The sequence below is a fragment of the Folsomia candida genome, unplaced genomic scaffold (assembly GCF_002217175.1).
Source record: "Folsomia candida strain VU population unplaced genomic scaffold, ASM221717v1 Fcan01_Sc002, whole genome shotgun sequence".
Lineage (NCBI taxonomy): Eukaryota > Metazoa > Arthropoda > Collembola > Entomobryomorpha > Isotomidae > Folsomia > Folsomia candida.
The window spans coordinates 10,756,382-10,778,154 of NW_019091194.1; the positions used below are offsets into that span (position 1 = coordinate 10,756,382).

A 21,773-nucleotide genomic window follows, 5' to 3' on the forward strand; every position below is an offset into this window, starting at 1 on the left:
TTTGTTAAGTTTATGCTCATCTAACTAACCAACCAACTAAACGGCGTGGTTTCTCTGTGTGCATGCTTTGCTGTAAATTATGTAGCGTTGGACGTAACCAAATGATGCACCAATAATATTTACAAGACGCTTCTTGGCTATAACAGTTTTAAAAGAGAATACTGAATAAAAGCAAATTGAAGAACGTAATGCTTGCTAAGAAAGTATGTAAGTGTAATCTGCACCTGTTTTTCAAATGCAGACTTGGCTAGTTAGTTAATTCATTCAAGTCATTGAGAGTGAGTCGTGCAGGTAATACTTTGATTTGTGGTTGTGTCACAATATCTCCCCAACTACGGAACTTGCAATAAGAAATGTAGTGCATATTTAGATGTGTATATAAGATTCACCAGTGCTACTACCCCTCACCGACCCTGACATTGTTCTAGGGTCATTTTATTAGAATCGTCAGCGGTATGCAATTGCACCACCACCTGGTCGACGATAGAATGATTTTTATCGATATTCACACCTCTGTTTTGATTTATACAAGTGCAGTTGAATTGCTAACCTTAGTGCAATTTTAGATTTTGCGACTACACAAGATTCATCCTATTTGCATAGCTCGAATAGAAACCGGAGAGAATATAGAAATGCATATAGTTTTTGTGTAAGCTGTTTATTAAGCTTAAAATAATACGTGTGGTGGGAAATAAAGTGATTACTACAATTCCTAAAAACTTTTCATAATGAATCTCAACAAAATTTTAATAACTTCTTTCCTAATTCTCATGATATCTACGTATCAGACGGATTCTGGAATAATTTTCAGTTTACTACTAAAAGTACTGTTACTTAAAGGTGCTCTATTTATGACGATGCCACTGTCCATCGGTGCTTTCATGATGGGACAAGGCATGGGATTCTTTGCAGGAAATATGGCTGGTGGTTACATGTAAGATTAATAAATTATTCATATGCTTAATCATGCAAAACACGATTTTGGCCATTAAAAAAATACACATAAATGTATGCAAAAATGAGCATCAAATAAGACCATTTCTTATAATGTGTGCTTCCAGGATGCTTCGAGCAGCAAATCGCTACCATTATAAGGAAAAGTCAAAATGGACAACTGGTGATTATGGTGGTGGTGGCGGTGGTGGAAGCGTTGGTGGCTACGGTCACCATCACGGTGGGTGGGGCGGATGGAACTCGCACAAGTTTCATAATGCCTACGACAAGGGTAAAGACATTGGAAGCGCACTCCATGCCCTCGCCGCCCACAAAACTAAACTTGCCTCAGCTTTTGATAAGGTGAAAACGTTGTTGGGAAGGCACAAGGCACCCCCAAAAGGGTGGGGTTGGGGTCACGGTGGTTATTCGCACTCTCCAGCGTCGTATGGTGGTGAGGATGACCATGACTCTGGGTACCAATATGCCTCCCATTCCAAGTATAAACCAGTTACAACCAAATACGGTAGCCACACCAACTTTGACCCTTACGGACATTTGAAAAGTGGGGGTCCAACCTATCGTCCCAAAGGGTATGGAAGCAGTGGTGGATACCCATCCTCAAGTAGTGATTATGATGAAACAATTCAAAAAGGAAATTTGAATTATCAAAATTTCTACCCGGCTGTTGCTGTGCATGAAGGATCGGGATCCTCCAGTTACAGCCAAACCAGCCAAGATCCTTCAAATACGTATTACACATCTGCATACGACGGACCTGGACATGAATACACTGGTAAGTAAATATGATCATCTTAAAAACATGTACTAGTTTTTGCACATTTGGTTGATGCCATCATCTCAAAATTATTATGACTTTCCATTTATTTTTTGAAAACCTTTGATTGTAACGTAATAATCTCGTTTGTAGTTCATAAAGTTCATGGTTCGGTTAATTTTTCATCTTCTCTGAGCCACGCGCACGCAATAATAAAACGCTTCAGTTTGTTTTGATGAGACGATAACGAACGAGTGGAAGTAGGCCCATTTTTATTTACTTTGAAAGAATACCTCAATATACATATCAAATTGTGCCATATATGGCTCACCTTCATCTTTACAGCTTATCTAATCGTAATTTCATAAAAGCTACTGTCGGTCTTAACAATATGCACTTACTTAGTTATTAAGTCTTAACTTTTTCATCATCCCTGTGGATGTGGATGAATTAATTTTTTTATAAGTATTCCAATTACTTTGTCCAATAGGTATGCTCACTAATGCTGAGATGTTGGACACTTATCTGCAATCTGCTCAAGAGAAATCTTCTTCAGAAGATGAAGTCTATGTCACTCCAAAACCAACAATCCCCTCTATCAATGAAGCATCGACAATACCACCCAACCCAATTTTAGAAAAATATTTAGAGCAGCGTCTCCAAGAGGAGGCAGCTAAGCAGAAAAGTACAGAACAGCAGTACGAAGCTCAGCAATTGATTCAAATGTTGAGAAAGGCTTATCTGAAACAATTGGTGGATTCTTTAAAAGAGGAAGAAAAAGTGGCGGTACCAACGTCCGCAGAAAATTCTAGAGGTTCCAGATCAATTGAAGATTCTGGCATGAAAAACGACATTATTCAACGACTTTTATCCTACAAATTCTCAAAAACTGGATCAAGTCAAGAGGATAAAATTGAGCGTGCAGATCACAACATTTTCGATGAGAATGGAATTGAGTCAAGCAGCAGGTCGATAAATGACACACAAGATTCAACGACAACTAGTACTGAGGCACCAAGTACAAGTTCTGAGAGTTCCGCAATTATTAGCAGTACAAATAAAATCCTTGATGATGAGGATACCAATGGTCAAGAGGAGGCCAGTGATCCGACAGAAGAAAACAATGTTTCAAGCACTGAAAAGTCCATCAATGACTTTTTTGGTATGAATGACTTTGTCCAAATGCCAGCCATGTGGGTTAAAGTAGAAAATACGTTCATTGACGAAACCCAGCCGTTTGCTATCAGAGTTCGAAGGGGGGCGGAATCATCTCTAAATAAAGCTACACCCCAGGTCACTGAATCCGCAAAAGTTCCATCCATGGCTGACTCCGAGGCACAAGTCGCTTCCTTTGTGGACGACATAAAGAAATTTTTCACCCTATTAACAGTTTTAGACCAGGATCAATGTTTGGTAAGTGCTACGGGTTTTAAACGGCAACATTGACAATCTAACGTGATTGACCAATTTCTATTTCCAGCAAAAACTAGTCTGTGACGTTCACACAAATCAGAAGGACGCATCAACCTTGACACAATACGAACAAAATATTCTAACCACTTTTAGGTAATTATTTATTGATTCTAAAAGTTTTCTAAAAAATTAGCATCTCGATATTACATTTGTGCTAAAGAATCACATACTAATTTCCAAAGTTATTGATCTGATGAGTATTCAAGACGCGTAGGCACCTGTAATTATAGGTTTGTTTGTATATGCACATGTATTATCCATTCATTTAACAGATCTATTTAGTACACGGAATTCATCTGTTTTCCAAATATTGACAACAAATTGCAGGTTTTACATTTCTCATGAACAAATTTAAAGTAAAAACGGAAAGGTTGTAAAGTTCAGAGAATTTTGCAAAGTCGTAACTATCACGCAATCACGCCAACCATATAAAGTCACGTTGTATGACGCATGTATTTAGGTGTTTGTAAAATTGTTTGTAAAATTATTTAATTACTGTATCACCCAAGAACGGATTTTATAAAACAAGACCAAAAAATCGATGCAGAGTTTATGGGGAAACACGTCAACATTTAAAATGTTGGAGAGTTCAAATGGGATAATAACGCAAAGCCACAAAAAATCAAAAGTGGTTAGACAAGTTCAACCCAATTTTTACTTTCGTTTGTCTTTCTTTTTCAGGACAAAAAGTTGATTTGATTAAGATTGGTTTTTAACTTGACGTAAATTTTTGACATAACGTTGAAACCTTGTCGCCATATCGTGAACACTCATGTGAATGACATGAGTCAAACTCAATTCGCTTTCGCCTTACCATCATGACGATGTAGACAGCTTATGAAACCTTGGCGTGAACAAGATCATGTTCATTTCTAGCAAACTCATTCAATGGCAATGCTACATAGCTTAAATTTTTAGATTTTTAGGCGTAGTTTACGTGGATGAGAAAAATGTGCACTTGGAATCATACCAACTAGTGACTAATAATAATGACTACTTAATAACGCCAATTTGGAATAGGACACGGAATTGAATTTAAGCACGAGTCAGTTTCATTTGTGTGTGCGAAATGACAATATCTTTTGTGAAATTATAATTTTTAATATGAATATGGATCGCATACCGGTATTTGTAAGCCCGACGGACGCTGGCTCATTGTCATAATGCATTTTGGCAATGCGCTTACTTTCTAGATTTTCTAATCTACATTTTTATTGCTTGATTGCTCTACGTTATAGACGACGTTTCCCTTGCATTGTGTTTAGAATTGTGACGGTAAATAAGTCCTAGAAGAGAAATGTTTACTTATTGATGTGCGTACTTTGCAGGTTGATGAAGGCCCTGATGCCGGAGGGGGATGAGGACAGCACGACCAAGTATCGGCGTGCAGCGTTGATTGGAGAAACAGGTCAGTCGTTGGAACTCTGTCAGCAGACGTACAACGGATGTGGATTCTCCTCCAGCCAAATCATCAGTTTGGGGAGTGAGGCGGAAGCCACGGCGTCGGACTGGGCGGACGCGGGCGCAATGGCGGCACGGTCAGACTACGTGACGATGCCTCGAGTCAGGAGAAACCTCCGCTCATTCTATTTATAGTTTTATTCAAGTCTAAACTAGTTTTCGTATTTATGCTTTATTGATAATATTATATTTTTTTACGGAGTAGTTAATTTAGTCATAAAGATATGTATACAAGGCCATAAACTAAAACGGGAACAATGCGAGCTTGTGTGGTAGTTTTACAGATAAATAAGATGTGAAATACTTTTAGCCCATGCCATTAATTTACTTCTTTAATAACAATCTTCCGAATTTATTCCAGTACACATTATCCGATATGTTGTATTATTTTGCTATAGAGTTGCATATATGTAGAAACATTAAGAAGTATATCGCCTCGTTGGTTGATTTGTGACTTCGTTTCACGTCACACAAATTAAATGTGATCTTTACCATGTTCACTACTGAAAAATTGTTAAGAAATAAATTATTTGTATAGTTTATGTACATCATATTCTTTTAAACCTGACATTCATTCCAATCAATAATGTTTAGTGGCATATGATACATCAGAAAACCTAGAAATAATTTCACATGATTTATCAAAGTTTACATTTTGTACATAAAGTTTTATGCTCATCCAAAATTTGCACGGTTTACTTTTACCCACATTTAAACAATATACTTAATAGCAGAGCAAATACGTCCATGTGTCACTTGCCAGCACAATTTAGCAAATTTCGTTTTGCCTGTCAAATCCCTCAATCTAGGCTGGCTGTTGTTAACAAGTCCGTCGAAGTGGTAAATATAGCACCTTACGTATGCACCAAGATAAATAATTGCTGAAACCGAGAGCAATAGTCAACTGGATCAAACTCTATTCAAAATTTGGCCATATAAATGGAGAGACATTTTACTCAGAAATCATTCCACTCTCAGCTTCTCATTCATCCATCACACAGCAAAATATACATTTTTCGGGAACCTTGCAATGATTTCTGGTAAGAATTGATCTGAATCTTTCAATCTTGCAACAATAACTTGATAATTCTCATCCCGAAATTCAGGATACAACAAGATGTTGATGGCCATCCTTTTGGCATCAATCTACCCTGGCTCCCTTGGCGATGCTCCCGTCCACTCCTCCCCCTCCGTCGGCAGTGCTGGTTATCCAAGCTATTACAGCGTCGAGACTGACACCTCGCATCATGGATATGCACCCTCTCAAGGCTACGAATCCCCACCATCTCCGCCATCCGTAGCGTATGGAACTCCTAAATCGCCCGTGGTGTATGGGCCCCCTGGGCCTTACGATGCCAGTCAGCATGACCAAGCCTACAGTCTCAAGGAGGAATCACCATTCATCCAACAACGCTTATTCAATACCGCTGTGGCCCTAACAGTTCCTCTCTTTTCGTTCCAACTTCCTCGAAGAGCTCCCACTCACGGGGGCGTGGACTTGGCCAACCAAGTAATTCAACGACTTCTTCTGCCTCTAATTTATTTGGTGGGGTCAATTTTACCATGTAATTTTTATTCTTAAGGCCATATTCGGTGTATTTGTTTTGTTCGTGGTCGCGCTCGTCTTTGCCGTCCCCATCTTGTTCACCGAACCAACTGGTGATCTCCACACAGGACGCAGCAGTGATCGTGATGGAATTCTTAACCATTTGATGGCAAACAATAAAGTGTTTAATTTCATGGGAGCAGATTTAAGCAACAAAATCGGACTCGATACTACGAAATGTTTACAAAAGAGCATTTGTGAAGCTCATCGTACTCCAAAAAAATATGGAATGATTGCTACACCCTTCCAAATGTTCTTTCCGTAAGGTTTTTAAGACTATGAAAAGCTAAATTAAGATTATAAACTTTTTGAAATTGTGCATGTAGACCACCAGTGAATGGAACCGATGCCACTTCGACCATCTTCCAACTCGCTGCTAAAGATGGAAAATTCACAAAGAAAGACTGTGGGAAAAAGTATCAATGTTTCTTTGACACTTTGGACTTGGCAGCGTATGCAGTCGATTGGTGGAAACATGCTGGTGATCCAAACTACGTCCTACAACTATAATACATCAGCGACATTAACGTTGCAAGAACAATTGAACAAAAAAGAGAAAGACCATTTAGGCGGTGTAACCTTTAGGGAAAATATTTATTCTGACCACAATTCCAATTTATTTAAATGTTATTTATTTGAGAGGCAAATAAACCGTGTGTATCCAGAAAAAAAGATTCCTTTACAACAAATGAGCAGTAGGCCAAACCAATTTGCACCTCATTCATAAGACTCGCGGAAGACATAAAATTATTAATAAAGTAATGAATATGCAACCAATCACGCAAGTCCGTTTACATGCATATTAACAAAAAGTTTTTGTTGTTTGTCTACCCTCAACGCGACACACAGTTTGCAGGAACTTGTTAAAATAAAAGTATTTACCTGTTGGAAATTTGGATCTCTCTTTTTTTCGGAAACTAGGTTAAACCATGAAAGGTAAAGTAAATCTAACATTAAATACTTGCAGAAATGTCCTAAAATATGTTTTAAATAGGTTGGTTTTATTTGACATTGGAGCTTGTCATCCTTTCCCTTTCCAAATTAAAATGTGCGGAATCCGAGAAATTTTCCATGCCCGATTATCCAAGCGGTGACATGTTGGGTGACCCATTTTCCAATGGCTTTGATGAAAATGATGAGAGCAGAACTTTTGATAGTTTTGGCTCGGCTGGGGATTCATTCGTCAAAAAACGTCTATACAACACATCAATTGCTTTGACTGCAAGCATGTTCACTTACTATTTGCCATCTCAGACAGAGGCTGGAACGATAACAGATTTAGTAAATCAAGCGGTAAGTCAACATTGTCAATTGTTTTTATTTTATATACAAAAGTATACATTACTATTTGTAAATATTTAGGTTTATGGGCTCTTTGGGACTTTGGCAGTGAGTCTCATTTTTGCAGTACCAGTACTTTTGACTGGAGTCATGTACAAGCCTGACACATCTTCTCGCAGTATTAATGGTGCTGAGGGGACAGAAAGCAGTTGGGCTACGAGTCCCATTATGAAAATTGAAAATGTGCGACAAATATTTAACGAAGAATTTAGAGATGCAATTGGTCTGGATTATGAGAAATGTCTCAAAAAAACTATTTGCGAAGCGCATCGTTCCCCAAAAAATAAGAAATATGGATTGCTTGCTCTTCCCTTCCAAATGTTTTATCCGTAATATTGAGATTATTATAAGAAATTATTTATTAGCAATTAAAGCTTAAAAACGTTTATTGATTTCTATTACTTTCAGACCAAATAAGAAAGGTAGTTCCACATCACGAGCGACTTCGTATCAACTGGCTGCTGCTGAGGGTGCTTATTCCAAATCAGATTGTTCTAAACGTTATCAGTGTTTTTTTGACACTTTGGATCTTGCAACATTTCTCATTGACTGGTACAGGCTCAACAATGATCCCGAATACACACCAAAAGAAACTGACTTTGACTGATTTTGCATTTAAAATATATTTTCCTATTTACCATTTGTACTCTTGTAAAATAAAATATAAATTGATACCAAAATTTAAATTGCTTAGTATACACACATTAGTAACGATTCCGAATTTAGATCACAAACTAAATGGTTTCATGTTTAATTCATTAAACTAAGAAACCAATGAAATGAGATGACCAGAATACAAAAAAAACTCTATGAAAACTGCACAGAAAATGCATTCCCCAACATGCTTACAAATATAATTACAAATGTTTAATTGATAATATTTTGGGCTTATCAGAATGATGGCCATACTAAGAAATACGAACAAATGTTAAGCATCCTATCGTGTATGTAATTATTACGACTTCAAATTATTCTGTTTTTATAAGCTGTTAAATAACCCATGAATAATTTAGAACAACGGTTCTTATTCTTGACCGAGAAACTTCTTCACACCAAACTAGTTCACATTAACTCTGCAAATTTTCAGACATTTTCGCATAAGAGACAAGTCCCAGAGTAAAACCGAAGACGATATTTTAATAAACTTAACATGAAATCAGGTAAGTAATTAATCTAAAAATTTCTTAAACCCTAAATTATTATATAATTGTTTAATATTTATTAGCAAAGTTATCATGGATCACGATAGTTTGCATATCATTTGTCATTCAAAAAGAAACAGTCCTAGTTCACTCGACCTCTTTAACTGACGGCTTGACCTCCATGTTGAGCTCTTCTTTTGTGTCATCCTTATCCAGAAGATTAAAATCGGATGCTGAAGAATCAAGAAAGTCGTCACTGACAAAGGATGAGGATGGTGAAAACTTTGGCTCATTTCGACAATTGAGTCTCGCTAGCACTCAGTCCTTCATTCAACGGCGATTGTTCAACACTTCCGTCGCCCTCACGGTCCCCTTGTTCTCATTCACACTCCCTCAAAGGGCTTCACAAGGGTCCACCGTCGACTTGGCCAATCAAGCAATTTTTGGTCTTTTCGCTTTGCTTGTAACAATGCTTGTTTTCACGGTACCCGTCCTATTCACTGGGGTCAGACCGACAGTCGTCAATGGACGAAATGCTGAAGGTGGAACTCAAGGAATTTTGAATCATTTGATGTCATCAACTCCAATTTTCAACTTGATGGGTGCAGATCTTCAGCATAAAATTGGTCTCGATAGCACTAAATGCTTACAAAAAACGATTTGCGAAGCTCATCGTTCACCAAGAAATAAGCATTATGGTCTTTTGGCTTTACCATTCCAAATTTTCTTTCCGTGAGTTCATTTGAATTTCTTATGGCAAATGTGTCCAATTAAACTGCAATAATAATTATTTCAATTTGCAGACCACCAGCGAAAACGGTATCTGAATCAAGGTCTTCAGCATTTCAATTAGCTGCAAAAGATGGGAAATACTCTACAGTTGATTGTGCAGAAAAATTCAGGTAATTTTGAAAAATCAAAGCACACATTAAAATTGTAATTAATTCAATTAATTGCTATGTTAGGTGCTTTTTTGATTTATTGGATCTCGCCATATATTTAGTGGATTGGTACAAGTATAATTCTGACGTGGATGGAAATAATACCGAATAAATAAATATCGCACTTACAAATTCAAATAAAAAGATAGAATAATAAGTATTTATTTTTATCCTGCGGAAGTACTTATGATGAGGTGCGTGCTTTTATTTTTTGGGCTCATAAATTATCGACAGTTCATATATCATATTATCTTGAGCGTTGTTTTCTGAAATTTAAAGCTAGAAATAAGGAAGAGCATTATTAATGCCACACGAGTAGAGGTTTAACAAATCAGGTCAATTTTAGGCAAAAATGATCTCATTAGCAATTAAATTACTAAACAAACCCAGCAAACTCACAGACATATTTGCAAATTGGTTCATTCACTAATAATCATCATCAACATATCATCATTAGTGGACGATTTAAGAAACACAAACTTTAAAATGTTGAAATTTCTAAACATTTTTGCTATCTCACTAATTTGTACTGCGATAGTAAATTCACAATTGGTCGACCAACAATTTTCAGAATTTGGAGATTTTAACATTGACGATCATTCAATTGAAAAGAGAAATATTTTTGAAACATTTCGGGATTTCACGTCCGGTTCCTCAGATAGTTCCTCAGACCCAAGCAAATTACTTGTTAATCGACGAATCTATAATTCCTCAATTGCCCTCACAATCCCGTTCTTTTCCTTCAAAGTTCCCAATCTACCAGATGCAGGATTCATTGCTAAACAGGTAATTGGAAATGTGTAGTATGTAACTTTATCAAAAAAATTATTACGAAATACTATGTATAATTTTAGTCAATTTTTGGGGCATTTGCCTGGGGAATTGTCGCGCTACCTTTTTTCTTATCATTCATCTTCACCGGATCCGTACCAAGTGATGCACAAAGTCGAAGTTTTCAAAGATTATCAGATAAGGCTAAAAAGTCTAGTTTCAACTTCTTGGGTCCAGATTTCTCCAAAAGTTTTGGCATGGATGGAGGGTAATTATTTCAGTAGCATCGTATTTATGTATATATTTCTCAAAGATATAGTTATGTAATTCACTTGCTCTACAGACAATGCATTCAAAAAGTTATTTGTCAATCGCATCGTGTGAAAGAGGGACGCAAATATGGAATTCTGGCTACCTCGTTAAGAACACTTTTTCCGTGAGTGCAAAGACTACTACTTTAACCGCATCTCCTATAATTCATATTTTTTGTTTTACCAGAATTCCTGAAAAGAACATGACCATTGGCTCTGACACGTCCCTCTTCCAGTCGGCCGCCCTTGCAGGGAAGTATGGCGGGGGGAAGGACTGCGACAACCTCTTTGACTGTATTTTGGACCCTCTCGGATCACTGCGCTACCTCATCCACTGGTACAGCCACAAGAACCAAAATGCTCAATTCCTTCTGAAAATGATCGACTATGACGCCCCAAAGACAGCCAATAGTACCATCACCACTGTCAGAAATGAGACATTATAGCGTCAAATATTTCTGCACAAAAAACATGCTTAAATTATAAATATATATTATTGAGGCGAAAATTTCGGAAATGGAGTCTGAATAAAAATTGCTAGTTGTTTTGCAAGTGAGATTTCGAATTGTGCCCCAGTTTCAATTGTGATTTCCTATACTGCATACTGCGTGCTGCGATTGATATGCTGTCCGAATCTCTCTCTCTCTCTCTTTCCCCCTTGGTAGCTGATCATCCAACCCTTCCACTTGCCATCGCAGCAGACGATTTGCTATTGTTGTTGTTGTTTTGTATGCTGTAAGAAGAGCCAAGTGAGAGGAGAACACAGCAAATAATAAACCTACATAATAAATAATACTATCGTTTTTCTTTGTAAATCGTTAAAAACCAAACCCAACTGAACGTATTGAAACCCAAAACTTGGCTGGATGTGCAAAGTATTGGTAGAGGAATTTCCTTTCCTGGGATCGTTAGTAAAATAGTAACGATTCGTTTAGATGGAAGAAAGCTGTTCTTTATCATTGTTCATTGTTAGTTACATTACTCTTTTATCTTGTTTTGAATTTTCTGACACTTGTACTAATTTTGTGCAATCTGATTTATATGACAATCTGACAGGACAGATGCCATGGGCAGGTTGAATGTGAAAAGGGTCGTCGGAGGGCCTACTAACCCTTTGTCGTGAGAGGAATGACCTCGTTCGTGTATAATGAAAAGTAAAAACAACTCATTCTATCCCAAACGGAAATCAAGCCCCCCAAAATTGGATAAACGTTTTAAGGCTCCCTTCCTTCATTTCAATCCCCCAATTATCAACGATATTCATCCAAGTACCAGTTATCAGCCCCACCACCAGGTCAACAACGGCCTCAGCGACTCCTCCCTCCTCCTCAGTCTGCCATGTTATGTGGGTTTGGACATGATGGAAAAATTGCAGGTTGAATACCAACAACAGCGACATCATCAGCAAGAGCATCAACCTTATCAATCTCAAGAAGGTCCTAGTTCCAATGGAAATGATAAGTCAGAATGTCCTCGATGTTTGAAACGTATGGAAGTTCCAAGAAATATGAAACGACATGTGGAAAGTCATGATGGGAACGGTAGGCTGCATCCGTGTTCAATGTGTGACAAGTCCTTCAAACAAACTAGCCACGCCAAAGCCCACTTATCTGTTCATGGAGATGGAGTGTCCGGAAGTGCTGGAGACATGATGGCGTGTCCAGTGTGTTTCACAGAGTTCAAGCATGGACGCAACTTCAAAAGGCATATGTTAATCCATGAGGTATGTATGTTAATGTATAATATGTATAATATGTTTGTATAATATGTATAATATGTATAATGTTAATCCATGAGGGTGTGAAAAATTTCTCTTGTGACCTTTGCGGGAGGAGATTTAGACAAGCGATCCATTTAAAGACACATCTTACGAGTAAGACAGCTTAATTACTATACAAATATAGTAAAAGCTTTTACGAAAGCTAAATTTCCGTCTTATTGTTTAGGTCATGATGGTTTAAAACCGCACACGTGCCACTGTGGTAAATCCTTCTCGAGGGTCGACAACTTAAGAAGACATCAATTGCTACATGCAGGGCTCAAACCATTTGCTTGTGGGTGTGGAAAGTCGTATACTCAATCTCATCATTTAAAAAGTCACGTCGCTAAATGTAATTTGTAACTTTAGGCTTACTTTTGAACAAAATAAATACGTATGTTTTTTATAATAATAACTTAACTACATGTTTTGTATGAATTTTTATTTATTATTATATCTGGATATTCGTGTGAACAATGCTCACACAACGTAAAAAACTTTTTATAATAGGAGGGACACATAAATATAATACATATCCATGCTTATGTTTAGCTAGTGTTAAGTTAGTCGACCAAATTCTCAACATATCCTGTTCCAGTGAGTGGATTGCAGAGGAAAATATTGACCAATGGAGCATCCTTTTGAGAAACGGCTTTGACAACTTCTTGAGCCAATACTCCCCCGGTGATAGCAGAAGAGGGACCAAGTTCGCCAAACACGGTTCTAACAAGCAATTAACCAGAGCACATTTACAACACGCAATATAATAATGAATGAATGATGCATATAAAAAAGTATTTGCAGGTACTCGAAAAAGTCGTCAGGAATTCGATCCTTTGCAATTCCATTCTTTTCAATGAATTCGTCTCGCAATTTGAGTAATTCAGCCAAATCTTCATCTCTTGAGCTAGGCAATGGTTTCCGTTTCTTTTGCTCAAAAAATTCCAAAAGAACTATTATAGACAAGAATTTTATGAAAAAATTATGAAATTCAACATTCACTGATTGGGGATAGGTTGGTAAAGTAAAATAGTGTTTAGTATTTATTATCATCATTACCAAAGAGTCCGAATAATCCTGGCCTGGTTTTCTTGGCTCGAGCAGCAAACTCTTCAAGATTCCAGTCAATACTTATGGCATCCAAAAAACTTATGTAGCGACTGAGACCATCAATCACGTTTACATCACCTTTCTTCGCCGCCATATTAACCACTTCCCTAATTATGCAAAAATAGTTAAAATTACTAAATTCTAAAATATGTTTGAATTAATTTACGTCTTGTAACGATGCTCTCCCAAATCAAGGAATATGAATCCAAAGAATCCAAAAACATCTGATATCAGGAACTTGATATCATTCTCTCGAGTAACTTTATTCAGCCGCATGATTTGCGTTTTTGTGCAATTTGTGGCGATAATGATGCTGAATGATGTGAAAAACGAGTCAGGTTTGTCGTCAATTGACGCACCGTCTGCCGTGACTTCGACCATTGGATTAAGCTGTTGAGCTCTTCCCTTGGACGCCTCAGCCCTCTAAAAAACATAAGTAGAATTATATTTTAAACATTGATTTTGCTCTCCTATTTGTAATAATTCGCCTTCATACATTTTGTCCAATGGACTCCCTTGGTGCTAGGAATTGGCACACATTGTCAAGTTCAGAAACATCATCAGCATCCAATAGCGTCACGCTTTTTACTCCTCCGAGAATAATGTTTTTCGCCACTTCAGCTCCCACTCCACCCATTCCAATTATCAAAATCTTTGACGAGTTAATTCTGGAAACGAAACAAATTTCAAATTTGTTGTACTAAATAATTCTTATTATTTTATGCTACCTTTTTTGAGCATCCACACCCCAGAGACGGATTTGCCGGTCATACAGCGCCGCCTCATCGTCAGTAAATGTCTTGTTGTCGTTCTTAACGTCACCATTTTCGCTCACCATTTTGTTCTTGAAAATTACTGAAAATTGCCCGGACAGATTGAAATTATTTTATGCAAGATAATTTTTAATGACTGTTTAAAACAAGTTTAACTCACATGAATTCTCCTCCTGCTTAATTAATTTCGTTGTTACTTATATAATTCGTAGAAAAGAAAAATAATTAAAAATCAATGAATGAAAAATGTGCCGGACTGCAAACGAGAAACGTGAAATTGAATATTGAATATTGTTCGCTCGCTCCACTCACGATTTCTCTCAATCCCCACAAAAAGTTTGAATGTCTTCCTTGGCCACTCTCATGCCCAGGTTTCAAATTACCACAAATAACTTTGTTATCACTAAATAATTAGAAAATTTAAATGCATAACTTCAAAGCCAGTGTCAAACAGCACCTAAAAAATAACTAATTTGGACTCTAGCTTTAACAATAGTGTGGACTTTTTTTATGGGGAAACTCGGCCCCGTTTGTCTCCACACTTTTCTGACATCGGTAGGCGGAGAGTTGGATTGAATGGGTATCGCTTCTCGGCCTTTTGGCTAAGATCAAAGTGTAGTATCTGTTCTTATCAGCTTAATATCTGATACGAAGGTCATTGACCTTCCAGTATATTAAACTGATTTTTGGAACTGGGATGGGGTCGTGAAGCTTGCTTCCGCCCGTCCACGGGTCGGCCTGGCATTGCAGTACAGTCAGGATCGGCCCACCTTAAAACAATCTAAAGAAAAACTTCTCTAATCTAAATCATTGCAGTGAAATCGTCACTTCATAATTTCACTTGTTCATGTCCATTCTCAAAGACATCGAAAATCTCCACGTAAATTAAAATAAAAATATGATGAACACATCCAAGTTCATTGAATTAGTCTGGCAAATTGTATGCAAAACTTTATTTCTGCTCATAACTCGATGTTAAATTACGTATTCTCCACAAATTGAAACTTTCACACTCATCCACCATTCTCCGTGTACCATCGAATGAGCACATATTTATATCGCACCACACTAATTAATTCCTACAAAATAGTATGATCATATCGCTAACTTCTTGTAATTTCAAACTATTAATACGTAGAATATATACGTATTTGGAACTTTATTCTGGTAGCTGTACGGCACGCTTTACGCCGAATTGGACATGCTGAACTGCAACAAAACGACCAAGTACGTTGAAATGACGCTGAGAATCTGAAAAGTTAGAGAACGAAGAGATTATGTAGATATTAAAAGATTCAATTTAGAAATCGACATACGGAAGTCACCGTCCCCCGATTGACTTGAAAGTATCCGAGGGCTGAGATGGCGAAGGGGTGTGCCAAGGCCAACCTCTGCATCGTTCTCCGCCTCCCTCCAGACAGCCCTTTCCTCTTCCTCCTCAAAATGCAGCAGTGGAACAGAATTTTTGTGGCTAAGAGACTCACTTTTCCTTCCTGAATGGACACATAAACGTTACTCAATTTTACAAATATAAATTGCAAAAGCCCCATTTGAAATACCTCAGTTTCCAAATAATGCACAGCATTCGTCAGAGTAATCAACTTTGCACAGGCAATTATCGTCCGCGCCGTGAAACCAAGGGGGACCGGCTTCAGAAACCCTTGATCACTTGCGGCAGTTATCGCAAAGAAAGAGTCGAAAATTAGAATAGTTGTCAACATAAAGAAAGCGACCAGGGATAAAATTCCAATGTAGAACTCCACATTTTGTAAATGTTTTAAAAATTCAGTATGCATATGAAGAAGCTGATTTTCAAAACTTTTTGAGCTGTCTTCAACTTTACTGTGCAATAAAGTAGGAGTAAATGTGTATTCACTGAAATATGGTCCGAAAGGAGATATTACGCCTGTCAAATCGTGTTTAATATTTAACATTTTAATATGTTCTTGTTCTTCGACTTGTTTCAGTTCTTGGAGAATTTCGTCCAATTTTGAATTGATAAAAATTAATCCTCCTTCAAAGTATTTAATTACGCCAATGAACACAAAACAAAGTGTGTCTAAGACTATCAAGTTTGTTAGGAAAATATCCAATACGGCAAAAACAGAATCATCATGTCCACGAGTTTTCGCGTGGGTGTTGTCACTCATAGATGAAGGAAACCAGTAAACTATGAGTATCGCAAGGCGTTGGATAAAATCTACGGCGTAAACGACCAAAAAGCACGTCTCATTTCGAGAAAAACTCTCAATCCCTGTGGCCACAATGTGAGACCAAGATTCTGTACAATGTATGAAATATTTTACGGCACGAGTCAATTTGTGTGCAAAAAAATTGCGAATAACCACCGCTCTAAATACCAGGAGACAAATATGTACAAATACTTGATAGGCGGCTAAGGCCACGTTAATCAGTAGGCCTACTTTATCCTTGGCAAACGCACCAGATTTCACACCTCTGTAAGCGAATGACGAAACCTCGTAAATTTGCTGGATTGAAAGTGCCGTCAACAAGATGGACCAAACTTGTGCACATTTTCGTGCAATTATTGAAGAAAATAGGGAGTCGGGGTATAATCCTAAAAATATTAGGAAACTTTTTAAAATCACACATTTTACAGCCATCTTAAACTAACAAACGATCTGCATAGTTTAGTTATTAGTTCGCAACAAAATAGGAGCTATTTAGAAGTATTACATGGGTGAAAGTCGTAAAGGTTGTGGGTGTTGACACACTTGAGTTCGATCCATACGACCCATTACTCGAATTATGCACTTATGCAAATCTATCAATGTATCTAACACTTTACTTTTCTAAAGAACATTTAAAAGGATTTGCTCGATAACCAAGAACGAGCCTCGTAAATGGGTCTCCAATGGTTCAAGGCATTCTAAATATCAAATACATAATTCAGTTATTTATTCAAGCTTTTTTACCCTCTGTTGTACAATGTGTACAAATTGCTTTTTAGAGTTTTTTTGTGTATACCAATAAATTGAATACTATTTTATTATATTTTTACCAGAAATATTGGATTTCATAATGTCGATCTCGTTATGTAAAGCGCACAAGTCACTCGCTCGATATGCTGCTTGCTTACTTGTACATACATACATATGCCTTAATAACTATTCATCCTCAGTGACACATCACACATTTCTATCAATTTAATATATAAAGTGTTTCCTTATTAAAGTTATCACATAATCTGCTAAATACAAAGACGTATTACGGCAGCATGTATTTTGCAACCGTAAAAGTGTATTTATTGTTATTTATTCATGCAGTGGTTTGGTTTGGTTTGGTTTTGTATATGTACGTAGTAATTTTCATCTCGAACAACACGATCTAGAATTGCCTTTAGACCCTGCTTCCCTAAGATTAACTTGGTTTCTATCTGGAGACAGTTGTGGGACACCTTGGTTGTGAATTTTGTTTAAAATCACTCTGGCCAAATATTGAAATGCTTCTTCCACATTAAAGTTGGCTTTGGCTGATGTTTCAAAGAAGAGCATGTCATTTTCTTGAGCAATCTACAAAACAAAATTGGCAAAATTCAATTTCAGTTTCATATGCAATGTCTGTCGTAAATACATAACTAATGTTAACTTACAGCTTTGGCTTCTTCTTGGGAAACTTGTCGGCTATTTTCCATTTCGCATTTATTCCCAATCAATATTTTCTCAACTCCTTCCGTGGCATGCTAAGGAGTTAGAATCGAATATCAAAACTGATTTATAAAACGTCCCAGATAACACTAACCTCTCGTATCTCCTGAAGCCAATTTGTCACATTTTCAAAGGTGCGTTTGCTTGTGATGTCATAAACCAACATGATTCCCATTGCTCCTCTGTAGTACGATTTCGTAATTGTGCGAAACCTTTCTTGACCTGAAAATACATAACTATGTGCAGTTGGTTTATGTTTTTATGTATATTTCTATTCTAGTTATGATTTTATCCAGTTACCAGCCGTGTCCCTTCAAAAAATAATTGCGTCAAAAGTTAATACAGCAAATTAAATTAAAACTAATAGTTTATAGCCTTTTACCATATTTGAAGCTTCACACGTCTGCCATCAAGTTCAATAGTTTTGATTTTGAAATCAATGCCTGAAATTGATATAATTTTTGAGGGAGGTTAATTACTCGTATTTTATAAAACTTATGACTGAATACCTGTTGTAGAAATATAGTTATTGGTAAATGCATCATCACTAAATCTGAAGAGTAGCGAAGACTTCCCAACTCCCGAGTCTCCCATAAGCAGTAATTTGAACAAATAATCAAAGCCTGATTTGTCCATCATATTGTTAAAGAATATTAAGTACGAAGACCAATAATTTCAACAATTGATCTAAAATACGGTATGAAATACACTTGTCTTAATTTAAAAAAATTCAGTAAATACGGGTTGCAGTCCCAAATTCGTGCAGGTACGAGCTATGGTATTACTCGCATTATGGGATCCTCGTCAGCAGAAGCACACATAGAATAAGTAAGTGCCCACAATTTAATATGATAAGCATTAAAAAATTGATACTTATTTACTCTAAAATAGGATGACACAGACATGTACATCGAGATTCGAGACCCAACATACGACGATATCATCACTCTGTACCATCTGTATCATTTATTATCACTGTATGTTCTGATTAAGTATCAACAATTTCTTCTTGGTTTGAACAACTATGCATTCATATATATAAATATTTACAGAATGTGTATATGCGTTGTTTGGAATAGAATGAGACAATCAAAATGAAAATAATCAACAAAAATATCTGAATGCAAATATTTTATTATTATTGGAAACCTTAAAACAATATGATGTACGCAATTTACTGACTACAGTCTCCACCCCATGGAGTCATGCAAGATTGGATAGAAAATCTGAACCATAGTTGTGACTGGCAATTGTGAACGCTGATGACATTCCCGTTCTCACACAAGTAGTATTTGTAACAATCTCCAGGATATGGCATAAAAATGGAAGGATTTTCGGGACAAGTGAGACCTCCGGATGGGGTTGTGGTCGTGGGTCGTGTCGTCGTGAGCACTGTAGTAGTCGTAGCAAGGGTTGTTGTAGGAGGCGTTGTTATTCCTGTCACCACGGTCCCTTCTGATTCTGGACTTTCTGGCGTGGTCTGTGGTCATATATCCAGAAATCATCAAATGCATCAATTTGATTCTTTAGATTTTGTAGCAAATTTCAGAGATAAAATGAAATATTGCTATACCGTCGGTGGAGTTGTAGTGGTTGAAGTCGTAGTTGTTGAAGTTGTCGTTGGTCCTACAGTTGTGGAGGTAGGTGGCCTAGTACCTGAGTTTCCAAATTAAGTTCATTATATGAATTTGGAGTTACCAATTTTGACTTGAATGACTGACCGTCAACACATTCAGGAACATTGGCAGGATAATCGCAAGCACTTTCTCTAACATTGAAATAGAGGCCAGAAGGACATTCTCTCAAATTAGGGGTACCGTTATCACACAAGTAATAAAACTGACAAAACACAGCGTGTGGAACCAATCCTGTGAATCCATCAGGACATTGTCCAGAATTGTCCTCCTCCTTAATCGCATTTTCCTGCAAATTTTTTACAATCGCAATTTATTTACAATCCTCAAATTGTGTTTATAAAATTTTCAAGCTTACAAATTTCCCAATTTTTGCGGAATGCACTCCAAAAATGCAAATAGCTAGAATGACATATCCTGAAGAAATCATTTTGACCTGGACGACCAATTTAGATGTGTGTATTCGAAGGAAGAAGTTCAACACGCCATAAAGTTTTATATAATAATTGCTAACTGATTGGTTAATATGTTATTTAAGTCTTGACTTGATTGAATAATCATGACAGATTTATCTGGATAAGCCAGAAATGTGCCTGCATTATCAGCATATTCAATCATTCTACCTACAGCAATTTAGAAGGCATTAATCCAATTTTCTACTGTTACCAGTATTAGATTCGCTCGTGTGCTTGTGGGCGTGTCAGAATCGTATGCAGTAATACAGTGACGTTTGTAAAAAAAATTAAAAGAGTTATGATAGGATTTAGTTTTGACACGTTAGATTCGACATAAATCATATTTCATATTCTAATTCCGGAGATGATATCATTGCAAAGCTATTGCATTTGTCGTCGTCACTTCAACGAATGTATTTTATGCATTTATCATGAAAATTAACCTCTGAATAAGTATAGGCAATTCACATGACAAAAGCTCAAAATGAATTGGATCTTGATACAAACGATGTGAAAAATCTAGATAAGTACAAAGCTATATAAATATATCAAAAAACATAATTGGATAATATGCTACATATATTTAGCAATTTATTCCACACTGTGCAGCAAATAACGGTTAGAAAACTCTCGTTAACAATGAAACAAATATTTTTCTTAAATTGTAACTTTTTTTCAGATTGTGTGTACTGACCGAAAAGACGTTTTTTTCTTATTATTATCATTTCAACTTGCGCTACTTATTTATTTGTGTTCCACGTTCCCAATGTGGTTTTCTTTATCACATCCATTAAAAATGATGCGTTTGACAAAAATTTAAATTGTTCTCGCATATTTTGACACATTGTCAGTCAAATATGGAGACATTGATTTTAATTGCGCCCACATCGTGTCACTTTGTTGGGGGACATTTTACTTTAAACCAGAACATTAGTCTACATCGGTTAAGCAGTATAAGGACCGTTACTTGTAAATAGTGCTATTCGCATCAGCGTTGCGTAACGTAGCGGAGAAACAGTTGCGTATTCAAGTTTAATTCATCCACCCATGATTTCCTACACGGGAGAGAACACCACTTTTTGCATTCGCAGACTATTCCACAAATTTCTACGTTTTTGCGAATGGTTAATGAAATTGTGTTTTTGAAGAACCCTAACCTATTTAAGGTTTGGGCAATAAGTAACTGAACTGTTTTAATTTTGGGTTGATTTTGAAACAGGAGGTCTCAAAAAGCCAACCAAGTTTTTGAAATATGTATCAATATATGGGGTTTGGTCATTCAACAATCCTAGGACCAATTTTCCGCACAAGCGAGATATACCTCAAATTTTCCCCAACTTTGCTGTCACACATTTAATGACCAAAAATATGCGTAATCCATGGATGTTATTAGTCGTGGGTGCGCTCTTATATTTTAGGTATAAGATAATTTTAAGGCATAAGATATTGATTATTTTGGGGGTCGATGGGGTCTCAGGGCGAAAATTAAATAATTTTCTCCAAAGGTTGGTCCTTTATAATTTGCATTCATATGAATGAGTAAATTGATGTTTTAAACTTTCCCCTGCGGTCTTAGGGTTGTTGAAGGACCAAAATCCCCATATAATTTATAATTCT

General features: G+C 36.8%; 8 protein-coding genes, 1 long non-coding RNA gene and 1 other non-coding gene across 12 annotated transcripts; 5 read left to right on the plus strand and 5 right to left on the minus strand.

Annotated features, from left to right (window-relative positions):
* Positions 1–290: 290 nt before the first annotated feature.
* Positions 291–5,191, plus strand: LOC110843419. Its single transcript, XM_022089384.2, has 5 exons — positions 291–934; positions 1,062–1,729; positions 2,202–3,124; positions 3,192–3,277; positions 4,513–5,191. Exons 1-5 carry the CDS (start codon positions 729–731, stop codon positions 4,778–4,780), a joined length of 2,151 nt encoding a protein of 716 aa, XP_021945076.2. The 5' UTR covers positions 291–728; the 3' UTR covers positions 4,781–5,191.
* LOC118434457 lies at positions 4,960–5,443 on the minus strand. Its single transcript, XR_004834039.1, has 2 exons — positions 5,355–5,443; positions 4,960–5,262 (listed from the first exon to the last, which is right to left on the minus strand). It is a non-coding gene; the product is annotated as an uncharacterized LOC118434457 (long non-coding RNA).
* Positions 5,444–5,554: 111 nt separating this feature from the next.
* On the plus strand, positions 5,555–6,915 carry LOC110843840. The gene is made up of 4 exons (XM_022089881.2): positions 5,555–5,685; positions 5,752–6,155; positions 6,229–6,512; positions 6,578–6,915. The coding sequence occupies exons 1-4, from the start codon at positions 5,676–5,678 to the stop codon at positions 6,759–6,761; spliced, it is 882 nt and encodes a 293-aa protein (XP_021945573.1). The 5' UTR covers positions 5,555–5,675; the 3' UTR covers positions 6,762–6,915.
* A 137-nt stretch (positions 6,916–7,052) lies between these two features.
* On the plus strand, positions 7,053–8,271 carry LOC110843841. Its single transcript, XM_022089884.2, has 4 exons — positions 7,053–7,187; positions 7,246–7,544; positions 7,614–7,921; positions 8,001–8,271. Exons 1-4 carry the CDS (start codon positions 7,181–7,183, stop codon positions 8,197–8,199), a joined length of 813 nt encoding a protein of 270 aa, XP_021945576.1. The 5' UTR covers positions 7,053–7,180; the 3' UTR covers positions 8,200–8,271.
* A 1,687-nt stretch (positions 8,272–9,958) lies between these two features.
* LOC110844754 (gastrula zinc finger protein XlCGF8.2DB) lies at positions 9,959–12,936 on the plus strand. Of its 2 annotated transcripts, XM_022091254.2 has the most exons (7): positions 9,959–10,461; positions 10,530–10,714; positions 10,790–10,882; positions 10,945–11,725; positions 11,814–12,480; positions 12,555–12,630; positions 12,704–12,936. In XM_022091254.2, exons 1-4 carry the CDS (start codon positions 10,162–10,164, stop codon positions 11,201–11,203), a joined length of 837 nt encoding a protein of 278 aa, XP_021946946.1. In that variant the 5' UTR covers positions 9,959–10,161; the 3' UTR covers positions 11,204–11,725; positions 11,814–12,480; positions 12,555–12,630; positions 12,704–12,936. The 2 variants fall into 2 exon arrangements, with proteins under 2 accessions (XP_021946946.1, XP_035703605.1); XM_035847712.1 differs by lacking the exons at positions 9,959–10,461; positions 10,530–10,714; positions 10,790–10,882 and having other exon boundaries at positions 11,426–11,725; positions 11,819–12,480.
* Position 12,937: 1 nt separating this feature from the next.
* LOC110844752 (SUMO-activating enzyme subunit 1) lies at positions 12,938–14,719 on the minus strand. The gene is made up of 7 exons (XM_022091032.2): positions 14,560–14,719; positions 14,355–14,481; positions 14,123–14,294; positions 13,793–14,049; positions 13,576–13,733; positions 13,325–13,469; positions 12,938–13,239 (listed from the first exon to the last, which is right to left on the minus strand). The coding sequence occupies exons 2-7, from the start codon at positions 14,462–14,464 to the stop codon at positions 13,080–13,082; spliced, it is 1,002 nt and encodes a 333-aa protein (XP_021946724.1). The 5' UTR covers positions 14,465–14,481; positions 14,560–14,719; the 3' UTR covers positions 12,938–13,079.
* A 262-nt stretch (positions 14,720–14,981) lies between these two features.
* On the plus strand, positions 14,982–15,174 carry LOC118434730. The gene has a single exon (XR_004834211.1). It is a non-coding gene; the product is annotated as a U2 spliceosomal RNA (small nuclear RNA).
* LOC118434376 lies at positions 14,996–17,032 on the minus strand. 2 transcript variants are annotated; one of them, XM_035847711.1, is made up of 3 exons: positions 15,959–17,032; positions 15,716–15,892; positions 14,996–15,650 (listed from the first exon to the last, which is right to left on the minus strand). In XM_035847711.1, the coding sequence occupies exons 1-3, from the start codon at positions 17,021–17,023 to the stop codon at positions 15,585–15,587; spliced, it is 1,308 nt and encodes a 435-aa protein (XP_035703604.1). In that variant the 5' UTR covers positions 17,024–17,032; the 3' UTR covers positions 14,996–15,584. The 2 variants fall into 2 exon arrangements, with proteins under 2 accessions (XP_035703604.1, XP_035703603.1); XM_035847710.1 differs by having other exon boundaries at positions 15,716–17,032.
* Positions 17,033–17,290: 258 nt separating this feature from the next.
* LOC110842717 (ras-related protein Rab-10) lies at positions 17,291–18,981 on the minus strand. Its single transcript, XM_022088506.2, has 6 exons — positions 18,577–18,981; positions 18,450–18,510; positions 18,368–18,378; positions 18,162–18,289; positions 18,013–18,102; positions 17,291–17,932 (listed from the first exon to the last, which is right to left on the minus strand). The coding sequence occupies exons 1-6, from the start codon at positions 18,704–18,706 to the stop codon at positions 17,729–17,731; spliced, it is 624 nt and encodes a 207-aa protein (XP_021944198.1). The 5' UTR covers positions 18,707–18,981; the 3' UTR covers positions 17,291–17,728.
* Positions 18,982–19,183: 202 nt separating this feature from the next.
* Positions 19,184–20,218, minus strand: LOC110844403 (chondroitin proteoglycan 1). Its single transcript, XM_022090595.2, has 4 exons — positions 20,060–20,218; positions 19,789–19,990; positions 19,641–19,723; positions 19,184–19,547 (listed from the first exon to the last, which is right to left on the minus strand). Exons 1-4 carry the CDS (start codon positions 20,129–20,131, stop codon positions 19,242–19,244), a joined length of 663 nt encoding a protein of 220 aa, XP_021946287.1. The 5' UTR covers positions 20,132–20,218; the 3' UTR covers positions 19,184–19,241.
* Between the last annotated feature and the right edge of the window lie 1,555 nt (positions 20,219–21,773).

Coding starts and splice junctions, on each gene's coding strand:
- LOC110843419 (XM_022089384.2), top strand. CDS start 729: ATGAATCTCAACAAAATTTTAATAACTTCTTTCCTAATTCTCATGATA. Junction 1,730..2,201: donor ACCTGGACATGAATACACTG/GTAAGTAAATAT, acceptor TTTGTCCAATAG/GTATGCTCACTAATGCTGAG. Junction 3,278..4,512: donor AATATTCTAACCACTTTTAG/GTAATTATTTAT, acceptor CGTACTTTGCAG/GTTGATGAAGGCCCTGATGC.
- LOC110843840 (XM_022089881.2), top strand. Junction 6,156..6,228: donor GCGTGGACTTGGCCAACCAA/GTAATTCAACGA, acceptor TTTATTCTTAAG/GCCATATTCGGTGTATTTGT. Junction 6,513..6,577: donor CCCTTCCAAATGTTCTTTCC/GTAAGGTTTTTA, acceptor TTGTGCATGTAG/ACCACCAGTGAATGGAACCG.
- LOC110843841 (XM_022089884.2), top strand. Junction 7,545..7,613: donor CAGATTTAGTAAATCAAGCG/GTAAGTCAACAT, acceptor GTAAATATTTAG/GTTTATGGGCTCTTTGGGAC. Junction 7,922..8,000: donor CCCTTCCAAATGTTTTATCC/GTAATATTGAGA, acceptor TATTACTTTCAG/ACCAAATAAGAAAGGTAGTT.
- LOC110844754 (XM_022091254.2), top strand. CDS start 10,162: ATGTTGAAATTTCTAAACATTTTTGCTATCTCACTAATTTGTACTGCG. Junction 10,462..10,529: donor CAGGATTCATTGCTAAACAG/GTAATTGGAAAT, acceptor GTATAATTTTAG/TCAATTTTTGGGGCATTTGC. Junction 10,883..10,944: donor TCGTTAAGAACACTTTTTCC/GTGAGTGCAAAG, acceptor TTGTTTTACCAG/AATTCCTGAAAAGAACATGA.
- LOC110844752 (XM_022091032.2), bottom strand. CDS start 14,464: ATGGTGAGCGAAAATGGTGACGTTAAGAACGACAACAAGACATTTACT. Junction 14,050..14,122: donor GGGAGTCCATTGGACAAAAT/GTATGAAGGCGA, acceptor TATGTTTTTTAG/AGGGCTGAGGCGTCCAAGGG. Junction 13,470..13,575: donor AGGATTATTCGGACTCTTTG/GTAATGATGATA, acceptor TGTCTATAATAG/TTCTTTTGGAATTTTTTGAG.
- LOC118434376 (XM_035847710.1), bottom strand. CDS start 17,023: ATGGCTGTAAAATGTGTGATTTTAAAAAGTTTCCTAATATTTTTAGGA. Junction 15,651..15,715: donor ATCGGGGGACGGTGACTTCC/GTATGTCGATTT, acceptor CTAACTTTTCAG/ATTCTCAGCGTCATTTCAAC.
- LOC110842717 (XM_022088506.2), bottom strand. CDS start 18,706: ATGATGGACAAATCAGGCTTTGATTATTTGTTCAAATTACTGCTTATG. Junction 18,511..18,576: donor TAACTATATTTCTACAACAG/GTATTCAGTCAT, acceptor TATCAATTTCAG/GCATTGATTTCAAAATCAAA. Junction 18,103..18,161: donor GGCTTCAGGAGATACGAGAG/GTTAGTGTTATC, acceptor CTAACTCCTTAG/CATGCCACGGAAGGAGTTGA.
- LOC110844403 (XM_022090595.2), bottom strand. CDS start 20,131: ATGATTTCTTCAGGATATGTCATTCTAGCTATTTGCATTTTTGGAGTG. Junction 19,724..19,788: donor TGTTCCTGAATGTGTTGACG/GTCAGTCATTCA, acceptor TTGGAAACTCAG/GTACTAGGCCACCTACCTCC. Junction 19,548..19,640: donor CCACTACAACTCCACCGACG/GTATAGCAATAT, acceptor ATATGACCACAG/ACCACGCCAGAAAGTCCAGA.